At 50.5% G+C, this 14,216-nt stretch overlaps 1 protein-coding gene across 10 annotated transcripts in view; it reads left to right on the forward strand.

Annotated features, from left to right (window-relative positions):
* Positions 1 to 12,996, forward strand: part of ATXN7L1 (ataxin 7 like 1) — a 225,868-nt gene extending 212,872 nt beyond the window's left edge. For 7 of the 10 annotated variants that reach the window (XM_006085388.3, XM_023751090.1, XM_023751086.1 and 4 more), the window contains 4 exons: positions 718 to 1,023; positions 3,576 to 4,503; positions 8,066 to 8,140; positions 9,937 to 9,999. In XM_006085388.3, coding sequence (XP_006085450.1) covers positions 718 to 1,023; positions 3,576 to 4,503; positions 8,066 to 8,140; positions 9,937 to 9,978 — 1,351 coding nt within the window. In that variant the 3' untranslated portion in view covers positions 9,979 to 9,999. Of the gene's footprint in view, positions 1 to 717; positions 1,024 to 3,575; positions 4,504 to 8,065; positions 8,141 to 9,936 lie in introns of all 10 variants that reach the window. The other 3 variants (XM_014452815.2, XM_006085390.3, XM_006085397.3) reach the window with 3 other exon arrangements.
* The last annotated feature ends 1,220 nt before the right edge of the window (positions 12,997 to 14,216 follow it).

Genomic DNA, 14,216 nt, shown 5'->3' on the forward strand with positions numbered 1-14,216 from the left:
CTAGACCCTCTCAAACCACAGCACATACGAAACTGCCATTCTGGCCACTTGATAACACAAGACCAGCCTGCTGCCTATCCCCACCCCCACTCCTGCACAGGTGAGCTCTTCAGATATCACAATCCGTTAGAAGCGTGGCTCCCTCAGATCTAAGCCCAGATGGTTCAGGAACGCCAACTCTGAGCCCCTCCCCCTGCCCCGCGGAAGCCAGTAAAGGCAAGGAAGGCATCCCTGAGAACTAAGAGGGCACTGGCAGCGGGGACGGGAACCGAATTCAAAACCTGCCCCTCTCCCAGGCAGCTGTGATGCCCAAAGAGCTCCCAGACCTGAACTTCTAGGAGGAGTGAGCTCTCGCAGTGGATTTAGGACTAAATGTTAACACTTCCCATAAAATAGGAAAGGGCCATCGAGAAGCTTATCATTTCTTCCCATTTGAGTGACTGCCCAGTGTGTCTTAAAGGCACCCTGGACACCTGGTGTGTTCCTCCTAAACACCAGTCGGTGCTGCATGCGGGGTTGCCGAGCCCGTGGGTGCTGGTTCATTTGTCCTTCTGCGACTGTTCCCCCACGATGGCAGCCGGCCTTGGGATTCTCGCAGCTCTTTGCTCTGCTGTGTGGTGGAAGTGTAAAACCCAGGCACGTGGAAGGAATGTGTTGATCTGTATTTCGCTACCTGGTGTCCTGTCAGCTCAAGCTCCATATTCCTTTCCTCCTCAGGCACAGAAACCCGAGCCACAGGGCGTCGGGTCCCTCCCCCCTTTTCAGGACTTGCCTAACCAACCTACTGTCACTGAGCAACATTGGGGCTGCCTGGGTGTCAACTCTGGAGAGCGTAGCACCCCGCTGCCCTCTCAACCTCGCTGCCCAAACCCCAGGCCCAGACGGGCCCGAACCTGGAGGGATGGCAGCCGATGAGGGCGTGGAAGACATTAGGAAGAAAAGGAACGGCCAAGACTCTTTTTTCTTTAACAAGCATTTAACTCTGCATCAGGAGACGCCAACACAGTATTCTCTTTCAGCCAGGTCAGCATCTGGAGCTCCACGCCAGCTGGCAGGGGAGGACGGGCACTGTCAGTAACTTATTCGCATCTGTGGGCTTTTGACGGGACTCCCCTAGGCCAGTATGCAGGACCTAAACCAGGCACAGCCTGCAAAGCTGAAACCCACTGCCCTTCGGCCCCTAGACAGACACAGAAACTGCTTAGCATGGGGATAGGGGGTCCCGGGGACAGTGAGCTGCCTCATGGCCCTTGCCCTGCACCCCCTGCCCTCCTCCCCTCCTGCCTCTGCTATCCACTTAAGATTCATGGGACAGGAAGGAAAGGGAGAGGAAGTAGGCCAAAAAACAGCCCCCATCCCAGTCCTGAGTGTCAGCGAGGCAAGGTTAAGGACTTGAGCTCAGCTTGTCAGCACAAGCGGAAGCATGAATTTATGCTATTGATGGGAATATGACAAATGGGGACCTTCCGAGTGGATCCTAGTGAAGGTCATTGAATGGGGTCCTCTCTCAATGGGCCAGCTGGTTCTTGTAAACAACGTTTTATTACAAGTAACTGCCGAGCCTCTACATGTACTTCTATCCAGACTTGAACTGGTAAGAAACTTGAGGCGAGGGAAGATGGAGCGGGAGGCCTGCAGTCCACAGAGAGGCAGCCGAGCCAGGGCAAGTGGGCTGACGCCGCACACGTGAGAGATGCTCTGGCCCTGTGGGGAGGGCGTTGTGCAGTGCCAGGCAGTCCGAGGGCGTGTTTAGACCTTTCCAGTCTGATTCTATGGGAGTCCTTGCCCAGCATGCATAGTGCTGTTGCTACTGAGAATCACCTGCTCACCCATCCACCCACCCGTCCATCCATCCATTCGTTCACTCATTCGTTCATTGCAATAAGTCTTAATGGAGCACTTATTTAGTGCTGACAGGATCTTCTACCCTCTTTAGGCTTGAGAGAAAGTAGATTTTCAAACACCAGTATGGCCACACAAAAATGGCAACTTTTTTCTATTTATCTCTGATCTCCTAAGTCTGATATTTTCAAGGACTCTGTTCGTCTGTATTCAAGAATTCCTCCTCTGGATTCCACCCTAAAAATCGAAGCCATGGCTTCACCCAACTGCAGACAGAAACGGAATCCTGAGAGCGCAGCGCTAGGAGAGGCATGTCCTAGTCAGCGGGGCCTCTTTCCAGAGCCCCCTGATGCCAGAGCTGGGAGGGTGGCCACCTGGGGAGAAGGGGCTGGAGAAGCCCCATCTCACACCTGGCTCCAAGCTCCTGGGGTGCAGGGCCCAGGCCTGCCTGCCTTTAAGTGCTGCTTTCGAAGAAGGAGAGTGAATTCCTAACTGCTGGGGATTGATCCAGGGGACACAGGGCGGGGGCAAGGTGGGAAATAGAAAAGAGCCAGTTTGGCAATATTCACCTGGCTCCTGAGGTCAGTATTCTTTCCTGCAAATTGGGAACAAATGGTTCCCGCAAGGTCCCTGTGCTCCTCCCGGTCCCCAGGCCATAATTTGGAAGTGGGAGCTGTTTCCAGCACAAGTTCCAAAGATGGGGTTGCAGGGAGGCCCCAGGAGTGGCCACCAGGCCAGCCTTAGCTCCCAGAATACGAGAGGCCTGGGGGTTGCTCCCAGGCACGCCCAACCTCCAGGAAGACCTTCCCCACCCACATGTTCTCCTGGGCCCCGGCCCTGCATTTGTTCAGAGCAAACTAGAAATTCCTGACCTTCTTCTCTGGATACATGAGGGTCCCTGTACTCTCAACCTTTCCTAACACAGGGACAAGAAGACCTGTCGAAGGGCAGCCACCCCAATTACAGCTCCTCTGAGTGAGAGCTGAGACTAGGGGGTAGAGGGGGTGGACAGGGAAAAAATCAGTCCTGGAGCTGGGCCAGTTGACATCTGCCTCATTTCCCAAGCCCCGACCCTCCACTGCCCTGCGACCTCCATGGCCCGGCCAACAGGAGCCAGGAGCCACACGCTAACGTGGAAGGGCCTCTCTATGGAATAAACCAGAGGCTGCAGAGAGGAAATGCAGGAGGAGGCGGGCCTGTGGAAGAGAGGGGTGTTTCCCACTCTGCCTGTGGAACCAGGAGCAGGGTGGGGAGGCAGGGGACAGGCAATGGGCAAAGGCTGCTCGGGCCCCTGTGTGCAGGTGACAAAGCCTTGTCCTCACTATTCTTACTACACGCCAGGTCCTAAGTGTGAAGTGGCCACTTCTCATTAAAAACCACCTTCATCGTTACCGAAATAAAAAGAGAGAGAGAAGAATACCGCGGGGGAAATTTATATTCTAAACCACATTCGCCTTTTATCCGTGCACCCAAATCAGCCGGCATCCAGTAGGCAAGCACGGGAAAAAGGACCGAAAACCCAAAAGTGATTGTAAATAGGGTGCGGGATATGGCAGTGGGGGAGCCATAGGGAGGGGCCATCCTTCAGATGTTGCCATCCTTCAAGGCTTCATTTTCCATAGTCTGGTTCTCCCGGGGTTTCTCCGGAGCCCCGACGCTCACACGTAGTCGAGCCTCCGGGAATGCCAAGCCTGTTGCTCACTGTTTCTCTCTCACTCTTCTCTCACGTTTAGGAAGATCCCTCCTGCGGCAGATAGCCCCATGCCCTCGCCAGCAGCCCACATCACCACCCCTGTTCCAGCATCCGTGTTACAGCCTTTCAGCCACCCCAGTGCTGTGTATCTTCCTTCAGCTCCCATCAGCTCGAGACTCACCTCTTCTTACATCATGACATCAGCCATGCTCCCCAACGCAGCTTTTGTGACATCGCCGGACCCAAGCGCCCTCATGCCACACCCCACAGCTTTCCCTCATGTGGCCGCCACCCTCAGCATCATGGACTCAACCTTCAAGGCCCCATCCGCCGTGTCCCCGATACCAGCCGTCATCCCTTCCCCATCCCACAAGCCATCCAAAACCAAAACCAGCAGATCCTCAAAAGTCAAAGACCTGTCTGCGCGGAGCGACGAGTCTCCAAGTAACAAAAAGAGGAAGCCGCAGTCGTCGACTTCCTCCTCGTTCTCCTTGCAGACATCCCTCCCGTCTCCCTTGTCAGGGCCCCACAAAAAGAACTGTGTTCTGAATGCCAGTTCCGCGTTGAACTCCTATCAGGCGGCTCCGCCCTATAACAGCCTGTCCGTGCACGCCTCCAACAACGGGGTGAGCCCCCTCAGTGCCAAACTGGAGCCCTCAGGACGGACCTCGCTGCCCGGCGGGCCCCCGGACATAGGGAGACACCTGGGCTCCGTGGGCGGCAGTGACTCCTGTCCCCTGGCGGTGCCCTCCCTCGCGGGGGACCTCTCTCTGGCCTCACACAATGCCGTGTCTTCTCTGCCCCTCTCTTTTGACAAATCAGAAGGAAAAAAGCGTAAGAACTCGAGTTCTAGTAGCAAAGCCTGTAAAATCACTAAAATGCCTGGTATGAATAGCGTTCACAAAAAGAACCCGCCCAGCCTTCTCACACCGATGCCCGATCCCGTTAACAGCACCTCCTCCCGGCAGGTAAGGGACCCGTCCTGCCAGGGGCCTCCTGGCACTGCCTCCTCAGCCCCAGGGGCAGCGGGAGCCGGGCAGTGCCCCTGCTTAGCCAGGTGACTGTCCCGTTGTCCCCAGAGGCCACTGCCCCTCTCTGCTGGGAGAGCAGTTACTGAACCAATACTTTCTACCCTAAGCACCGCGCAAATATTTCCTCATTTAATCCTCACAGCTACCCAGTGCGGTTGGTACTGTTGTCATCACCACCTTACAGAGGAGGAGACTGAGTCACAGAGAGACCCTGAGTTCCCCCACTCGGCTTCCACTTTCTATCTGGAGCTTCTGAGGATGATTTTGTTACAGGGTTCTGTTGCCGAGGAGTTTTATCTGATCTGTTGGAGTCCCCTTAGGAAGAGCTGAGGCCAGGCAGGTTAAGTGGTGACCAGGGTCTCACCTGGGGGTGATGGCTCATGCTTCCAGCCCCCAGGTGACTGTTCCCACTTTACTTGGCTGCCTCGATGCCCCTGCCCCCCACCCCCTTACTGATACAACTCTTTTTTCCCAAAAGTAAAACTAACTCACAGCAGCTGGCACAGAACTGTGCGATGCCACAGTACAAATAGGGGGGCGTGTTGTGAGGGAAGCTGTGGGAACGTGGCGTGGTCCAGGGAGAGTCCGTGTGTCATTCCCTCGTGTTCTGTTCACACCCTCGAGTCGAGTCTGTCTCCCAGGCTGGGGAAGCGACTTTGGAGAGTCCCCGCCGCGCCGGACTGGTGCCACTGGGCTCAGCGGAGAGAGCGGGTGCCAGAGGGGCCGAGTGCCAGAGGGGCCACTCTGCAGGCCTGCCCCGGGCCTTGCGCCTGCGGGGGCAGCACACAGACGGCCGCAGCCCCAGGTTCCCAGGTTCACAGCCGCAGAATGAAGTGGGCCGGACCCTGAGCCCAGCCCCATCTGGGGACACGGACTCGGGAGAGACGAGAGGCAGTTGTTAAAAAGATGTTTTATTGCTTTGTGTCGTCTTTACATGAGACTTGTTAAAACCTCGTGAAGAGAGCCTCTTGAGGGGGATTCACAAATCACAAGTAAACACTTGAGAAGCAGCAAGTTTGGGTCCCAAGCACCAGACAAGCTGGCACCGAGGCCAAGGAGAGAGAGGGGAGGACATAGGTCGCCTCACTGGAGCCCGGCCCCTCGCACACGTGTGCAGCTGCAGCAGATGTGCTTGCTGCCTTCTGGCTCCTCAGTGTCAGGGCTGCAGGGGGAGGGGGCCAGCAGCCGCAGGGCCCTACGCTGAGGCTCACCCGTGGGTCAGTGCCACCTCCCGGTGCGGATGGAGGGCACAGCCAGGACTTCCGAAGATTAAATGTGCACGGGAATCCCCTGGGGGTTGCAGGTTCTGAGTCAGCAGGTGGGTTGGGGGGCGCGGGGGGAGGGGGGGTGCTGAGAGTCTGCATTTCTAACAGGCCACTGGTTTGCAGGCCACACCCTGAGTGGCCAGGCTATACTATCACCCATTTTAGATAAAATCCTAGCAGCTAACACTTAGGACAGTGGTTCTCAACCTTCTGGCCCTTTAAATACAGTTCCTCATGTTGTGACCCAACCATAAAATTATTTTCTTTGCTACTTCATAACTGTAATGTTGCTACTGTTATGAATCATCATGTAAATATCTGATATGCAGGATGGTCTTAGGTGACCCCTGTGAAAGGGTTGTTAAACCGCCAAAGGGGTCTCGACCCACAGGTTGAGAACCGCTGGCTTAGGAGATGGGCTCTGCTCCAAGTACTTCAGATATATTTAACATGTAGCCATTACCCTTATTACTGCCCTTTTATAGGTGAGTAAACCAAGGCACAGGAAGGTTCAGCAATGTGCCCAGAGTCACACAGCAAGTAAATAGTAGGGCTGGGATTTAAACCAGGCAGTTTAGCCCTGGAGTCTGGGCTCTTAACCCCCAGGCCCCTAATGTGTTAGTGCAGTGCCTCTGTGTTGAGTAAATATCGCTTTGTGGACTGTTTGGTCTGCCGGACCGTAGGACATGTTCAGTAAACACTGTGAACCAGTCACCACCAGGGTGAGAGGAGCAGACAAGCCTCCTCCAGCGAGGGTCCGTCAGGAAGGAAATCCAAAAAGCTGATGAGTTTCACGGCTGCCTTGGATCTAGGTGGTACCTAGGTGCTTGTCACCAGGCCATTAAGAAAAGGCTTTGTCCAGGGTGACCACCGGTGATTTCCGAATGTTGGGGAAAAGCCTTTGGAATCTGTGTTGATTCTCTTAGGAGATTGGAAGGGGCGTGGTGTGAGATTGAGAAATTCAAGGTAAACATGTGCTTTGGGGACCAATTGAGGTTCTGTTTCATTGTATCTGATAGGTGTAAGGCCAGAATTTGCCAAAGAAGTATTCAATTAAACAAAAAGACTGCAAGTGTAAGGCAGATGTCTTTATGCAAAGCTGAATTAATGTAGAAGGTCAGCTCTTTTCTTACATATATATGTTTTTAATTGATTTCAGAAAGGAAGGGAGAGGGAGAAAGAGATAGAAACATCAATGATGAGAGAGAATCATTGATCAGCTGCCTCCTGCATGCCCCTCACTGGGGATTGAGCCCCAACCCAGGCATGTGCCCTGACTGGGAATTGAACCATGACCTCCAGGTCATAGGTTGATGCTCAACCACTGAGCCACACCGGCCGTGTGAAGGCCGGCTCTTTATAGGCCAAAGGCGGGAGCTGCCTCTGGAACGGTACTCGCCTGAGGACCAGTCCATATGTGCCAAGGGCAGTCACACGCTCCCAGGGCACTGTCCAAGGACCAGCTCAGCCTCCCATGGAAGAGGAAGCCCAGTGCCATCTTGCCATTTTTCTCAGGAACAGTAAGGTGTGCACTGTGTCTCCTGACTGAGAAAAAGACCCAAGCTGTTATCCCCCGCTGGTCCACGGGAGGCTGAGCTAGAAATAAGTGGGTCTAGAACTGAGTTCAGAGGTGGAGGAGTTTGTGTAACCCTTTGACCACAGAAAAGCTGGCCTCTGTGGAGTTAAATGCTCCTGGTGGGGGCGGGGGGGGGGGGGGGCACAGGCCTCTAGCCAGATGCCTTTGTCCTCATCCCTAAAACATCCACATCTGGGAAGCAGAATTGAGTTCCCCTCCATTATGCTTTCCTCTGGGGTGAGAGTGGCATCCTCAAGGCACCCCCTGAAACATTTTCATTTTCTCTGCCGTTTAAAGTGGATGCGAGGGCCCTGACAAAATTAGCTAAGGTAGATAGAGCGTCGGCCTGCGGACTCAAGAGTCCTAGGTTCCATTCCGGTCAAGGGCATGTACCTCGGTTGCGGGCACGTCCCCAGTGGGGAGTGTGCAGGAGGCAGCTGATCGATATTTCTCTCTCATCGATGTTTCTAACTCTCTATCCCTCTCCCTTCCTCTCTGTGAAAAATCAATAAAACATATTTAAAAAAATAATAAAGTGGACGCAAGGAGAATGAGCAGGTTATTACGCAGGCCTCTCCTTTCCCTGTTGACACGGGTCTCGGCGGGCCTTCCCCACGCTGGCTCACGATCTGAGTAGGGCTTCGCTGGTGTCTTTCAGGTTGGGAAAAATAGCAGCCTCGCTCTGTCACAGTCCAGCCCTTCCAGCATAGCCAGCCCAGGACACAGCCGACAGGTAAGTTACTGGGGGAGGCTAAAGTGCATGAGGCCATCAGCGGGTTGGAAAGAATGTGGGTATTTGGGTCAGATCCTGGTTCACATTCATCTCCAGTTAACAGCATGGCTGTCTGGCTTCCAAAGTTAGTACTTATTAGCTGTGTGCCCTTGGGCAAGTTACTTAACTCCTCTGTGCTTCCGTTTCCTCGCCATAAGATGGGGATTATAATGGTCCCTACCTCATAGGGCTTTTGTGAGGATTAAATTAATTTATTCACATAAAGCCTCTAGAACAGCGGTTCTCAACCTGTGGGTCGATCCCCCAAAGGGGATCAAAGGACCCTTTCACAGGGGTCGCCTAAGACCATCGGAAAACACACATATAATTACATATTGTTTTTGTGATTAATCACTATGCTTTAATTATGTTCAAATTGTAACAATGAAATTGGGGGTCACCACAACATGAGGAACTGTATTAAAGGGTCGCAGCATTAGGAAGGTTGAGAACCACTGCTCTAGAAAATGCCCAATATAACACACACCTAATGCTATTATTATTATTATTAGCAGCTGTGTAATATGAGGCAGATTACTTTGAGTCTAATTTTTCTTTTCATCTGTTAAATGGCAAAATCAATGCCTACCCCCTAAGATTACTGTGAAAATTAAATAAGATGATGTTGACTAAAGGGCCTTGCTAGTGGCAGGTATCAGTCAGTGCTTTCTCAAGGCCTCTGGGGAGCTAGAGCTACCATTCAGAGCGTGGTTCCAAGCTGGGAATATTCAGGGTAGATATAGGAGCTTTATAAACTTGAGGTGTGAGAGTTAGTCAGTATGTAAATAATTTTCTTCATTGGAGAGTACGTGCATCCGGGGGAGGCCAGGGAGCGCAGGGGGCCGGTTTCTGCATGCCATGCATGATTGGAAAAAATACAGCTATGGCTGCGTTGTGTTCTCTTAGATATGCCGTAAGCTTTGCAGAGGACAAATTGCAATGTATTTGTCTGCATTTTGGCCTTTGGGGTTTCCTCACAAATCTGGGGTAGAATTTGGGTGAAGGTTATAGGGGAACAGTCTTTGTATCCCCAGATCAAGGAGGGTGCCTCCATTATTTTGAGTCGCTATGGCCCTGTTGGGGCCTGAGCACCTGCCACCAATCCTCTGTGCTCGGAGGGGTGGAGGTCTCATCTACGCTCAGGCAGACCTCCTGCACAGGTGGCTAGCGCGCCTGCCCGGTGCTCCGGGCCCGCCTGTGGGAACCCGAAACGCTAGCAGTCAGCCTTAAGGAATGTGATAGCAATGATAATAGCTCTCGTTTGTTGAGCCCTTTCTCTGCAGGTGCTGGGCCAAACACCCTTTACATGCATTTAGACCTTTAACAAACCCTGTGAGAGACAAAACGATTATCCTCGTTTTATAGATGAAGATGACTGGACTAAGAGGCTAAGTAACTTGAACCCAAAACCTCTATCTGCATAGTCTCTATGCTTCCCCCATCACTCTGCCTCTTCCTTAGATAATTCCCTGTGCTGTCTGTAGGTTAGATAGGAAACATCCCAGGTGAACTAACAGAGAAAAAAAGAGAACACAGGCTTTTTCTGGTCCTCTCTCCTGGAGAGAACCCCATGAATGTCCACAGGATTCATCCCTGCATTTATGGAGCCCTTTACAGCCGTCCCCTCATTTGCTCATTACAGCTGCCTTTGGCTGCTGTGGGAGTTGGGATGGTATCCTTTTTGTTACAGATGAGAAATCGCACTCTGTTCTCGAATCCTCGTGGTAATCCCAAGCTTTCCTTCTTTTCTTTTCTAGAAGACCACAAACAGAACGGGCAGGATAAGGACTCTTCCATAACAAGACTATGAAGCCACTTCCAATCCAATGCCTGGCCGCCGGTCCCACCCAGGGGGCCAAGGGGGCAGGGAGTGGGCAGTGGGGGATCCATTTCCTGGGCCCGCCTGTGGCTCTGGCCTTTCTTTTTCTTTTTTTAATGACCAATGTTTAGTTTTGGAGAAAAAGAAAAAGGCAAAAGAACGTGAATTTGAGATTTACAGAAAACAATACCAGTGTTTTGTTTTCGTTGTCTTTCGTTTGCCACATGTACACATTCTTCCAAGCTCGGGGTCACTCCTCCAGCTTCTGATTCAACTACTGCACCATCGTCTTGCTCCAGCCACGAGAGCAGTCGGGATGTCAGTTCCCGGTTGGCATCATCGGAAACTCGAACTTTAGCACGTGCAGTGCGCCTTTCCTTGCCCTCGCCCGCCCATCCCTCCCCACCCTTCCCCTCCTACCTGCCACTCACTGGGTCCCCAAGGCCATCACAAGAAGTTGCCTCTCAAAAGCTCACCTCTGGACACTGTGCTGGGGAGGGGCTTTGCTGGAGAGCAGCCAATGTTTGGGGAGCAGAGAACAGAGGCAGGAGGGTGGCCGAGCGCACTCATCAGGTTTCTAGGGCGCACCTGGTCCACTGTCCAGCTGTGCAGCTCAGAGAGGATCTACTGGGTCAGGTCTGGACTGGGCCTGGGAGGTGGCAGGAAGCAGAGAATGGGGGTAGGAGAAGCTATCCCTCAGGAGATAGTGGGGACGGGGTGGCTGTGGTCATCTGAGCTTGTTAGGAATCCAGGCTGCAAAACCCCTTCCTGGGTGCCATGTGCAAGAGCCCAAAGCTGGGCGAGCCAGAGAGGGAAGCACCCCCGGGAAAGGGCAGGGGACCCCAGGAAGCCACTCGGAAGAAGGCATGGTGCCCACAGCTGTGGACATTCTCCAGCCGCCCTCCAGGGCTGGGCAAGAGGAGAAAGAGGGAGGGAAGGAAGGATCTGGGGGAAAGCTCCCATGGAGGGCTATGTGTCAAACCCCTGGTGAGAATGAATACTAGCCCCGCCCTCCCGCCCCCTATATCAGGGTCTGCTGGGTTATCAGAGGCCCAGCTCAGATACAGCCACCCCAGGAAAGAGTGGTAAGGCCGTGCCACTCCCTAGTGAGGAGAAGCGAAGCTGGAGCCCCACAGCTATGAAACTGTTCACACTGGAGTTTGAAAGAAACGTCAATACTGTAAGCTTTAATCAGGAATCCGTCCGGAAAGTAACTCACAATATAAAGTGAGTGTTCTGTGCTGTTCATCATGTAACTTGGCGAGCGATACAGCGGCACAGATAGTAGGAGTGTTTGCTTCATCCCGACATGAGAAATGAAAGCCAGTGTTGCAGCTGGACACACACCCTCATCCCCACCCTGAAGTTTCCCTTCCCATCCCCACCCCCACCCCAAAGATCAGACTACTGTTAAGTTTCAACACAGAATTGAATTTCACTAAGACGGGAGGCTAGCGGAGTGATTTGCATCAATGAAATTGCACTGACAGTGTTTCTTATAGGATTACTACAATTTTTTTAATATAAAATGAAGATTTTTTTAAAATCATGAGTTGATATTAGGTACCAGGACATTAGTTCAGATGATTTCATTTTTATTTCTACAGTGTTAAAAGTGCACTTATATGCTGGTTTATTTACATCTTGGGAAAAAGAGACTGCAAACTGAAGGGAAGATTGTTACTTTTTCTTTTTTTAAAAAAAAAAAGGTTAAGGCAGATTTAAGACTTATAAATGTTTAAGAAATTATAAACAAGATTAGAACCTTTGAAAAAAAAGTTTAGAAGATATTCTTAAAGTAAATTTTTATAGTGTTAATTTTGTAATAATTTATGTTTTACTATATTACAGAGCTAACTGACCAGAATAGTTTCAGAAACAATATGAAACTTAGGAAAGTTTAAGCAATGTTTATATTTTTAAAATGTTCTTTGGATTATGTTTTTATTGTACATTTCTTCAGACTGAAAAGTATGTACATATCTGTTATTTTTGCACAATTTTTGTCTTGTTCGGTTTTAGACGTCTGTGTGTTGTTGTTGTTTTTTTATAATTTATTTTGAGTTGTAAAACTTGCAGGAGTAAAAACAAAACGAAAAAAGATCTCAACAACAAAATAACCCTCTGATCTATAAACTCTTAACATCCAAAGAGGGAAAACGAAGGTCGAGAGATGAAGTGGCTGCTTCTGCGAAATAATGTCTGGACAGGGACTAAAGGAGCAATTCAATCATCGGCGTCAACGTTTTCGCTCTCTACATCTTGAATTGCAAGCTGGGATAGAGAGGCTCCCACCGAATGCTGCTGACTTGGTGAAAGACTGGCTCTGACCAAGGCGAGGACATTTCTGGAAAACTGAGCAAAAAGGGAAAACCCACGGTGTTTCTTCCTTCACAGCCAACCACAGGTTTACTTTATAACAATGTATTCGAAACTCACAGCTTGAAAAAAATGGAATGCAAATAAAAGGTTTTCTTTGGTTTTGTTTTAATGGAGTTCAACTGGACCAGCCTACAAAGCACTATTCGGGCGATCCATCCCCTTTGGGTACTTCTTGTTCTGCCCACCCCACTCACCCCTCTCTCCCAGCCCCGTGACTGCACACCCCACCCCACCCCCCCTCCATTTGCCTGAAGATCTCGCGACCTGTCGCCAGCCACAGAGGCTCGTAAAGCTCTGGTTGTTAAGCATAGCGCAATGCATAGACCCGTCAGCCATAAAAACAAAGCGACTTGGATAACTTGTATGCCTTCTTTTGTATCAAAGTACCAATTGTAAATAACGCTGATCAACCTTTGTAGAGAATAGTTTATACAGCATATTCTATTATTGCTGATTCTCAGTGAACTCTCGTTTTGAAAAAAAGGAGAAAAAGAAATTTTCTATTTACACCTTCTATTTTGTTATGCTGTTGGCCCATGGCACTTTAACGAAACTGTGGGTTTTACCTAGCTGGTCAGTCATGGGGTATATTAAATAACTGTTGTTGCACAGACAAGAATTTGCACCTGCTCATTTGTCCTTTCCTCCTACCGACTTCAGGACCTTTTCCGGAAGAATTTTGAAGAAAGCATGTCCGAGCATTCTAAGCAAATGCCACACTCATGGAGTGGGTTTCTCCTTTTCTACGATCCGCATTTTGTAACACTAGGTCTTTTTCCTTCTTTGTCCCGCACCTCTATGTGTTAGCACTATCAGAATCCATTCCACGCCTGTGATATTGTAAGAATAAATGTCTAAAGTAGGTGTAAATAGTAAACTCTATGGCTTACAGTTTTAAAAAGGAAAGAACAAACATGTATCTATTGATACCGCCGTGGTTCCGCACCAGGCCTGGACACGTTCTCCAGGGAGCGATTTGTTTTTTTGGCTTTTTTTTTTTTTTTTGTAACATGGCTTTGTAAATAAAATAATTTATATGTTTGTAAAACACAGTCTTCGGGTTTTCATAAAATTTAGATTTTTGTTATTTCTTTTTTGTCTTTCGGGTGAATGTGTTTTCGCCAGGTGAGCCTTACTGCTAGGACATACATTTGAGGCATAGAAGAGACGAGAGTGGATTCATACAACAAATATTTATGGAACATCCTGGCTGCGGCTGCCCCTGAGCTAGGCGCTCTGTGCTTAGCGATGAGAAACAGACAGGAGTCCCAGCTGCTTTCTGCAAGCAGCTCAGTGGGAGAGACAGTAAATAAACACACGATCAAATGTGTAATTACAGATATCGGCAAATGCTATGACTCTCTGAGAGAGAAAGTAGGAGAAACTGACAAAGTGTGTGAGGGGAGTGCTGTCAGGGAGTTTTCTCTGAGGAAGTCAGCTGCTGGCAGTGTGGAGAGAGAATCCCAGGCAGAGGTGGTCCAAGGCAGAAAAAGTTCGGTACGTTCCCAGAGCCCAGGGAAGACCCACTGTGGGTGGAGCAGGGGAGAGAGATGGACAGGAGACAAGGACAAGGTCACAAAAGGCTCTCAGAGTTTGGGTTTTGTACTTAATTCAGCAGGAATCCTTTGGAGGGCTTCAGGAACATGGCATACTCTGACATGTTAAAAGGTCCTCTATAGAAAAAAAAGAAGGGATTTAAAAAAAAAGAAAGAAAGAAAGAAAGAAAGAAAAGATCCTCTAGCTGCTGTGTGGCGAATTGGATGCTCTTGCAAGAGACCGGGTGAGACATGTCAGTGAGGTCCCAGGATGGCTGCCGCAGAGAGAAAGAGAAGTGAG

The sequence above is a fragment of the Myotis lucifugus genome, unplaced genomic scaffold, assembly GCF_000147115.1.
Source record: "Myotis lucifugus unplaced genomic scaffold, Myoluc2.0 scaffold_18, whole genome shotgun sequence".
Classification (NCBI taxonomy): Eukaryota; Metazoa; Chordata; class Mammalia; order Chiroptera; family Vespertilionidae; genus Myotis; species Myotis lucifugus.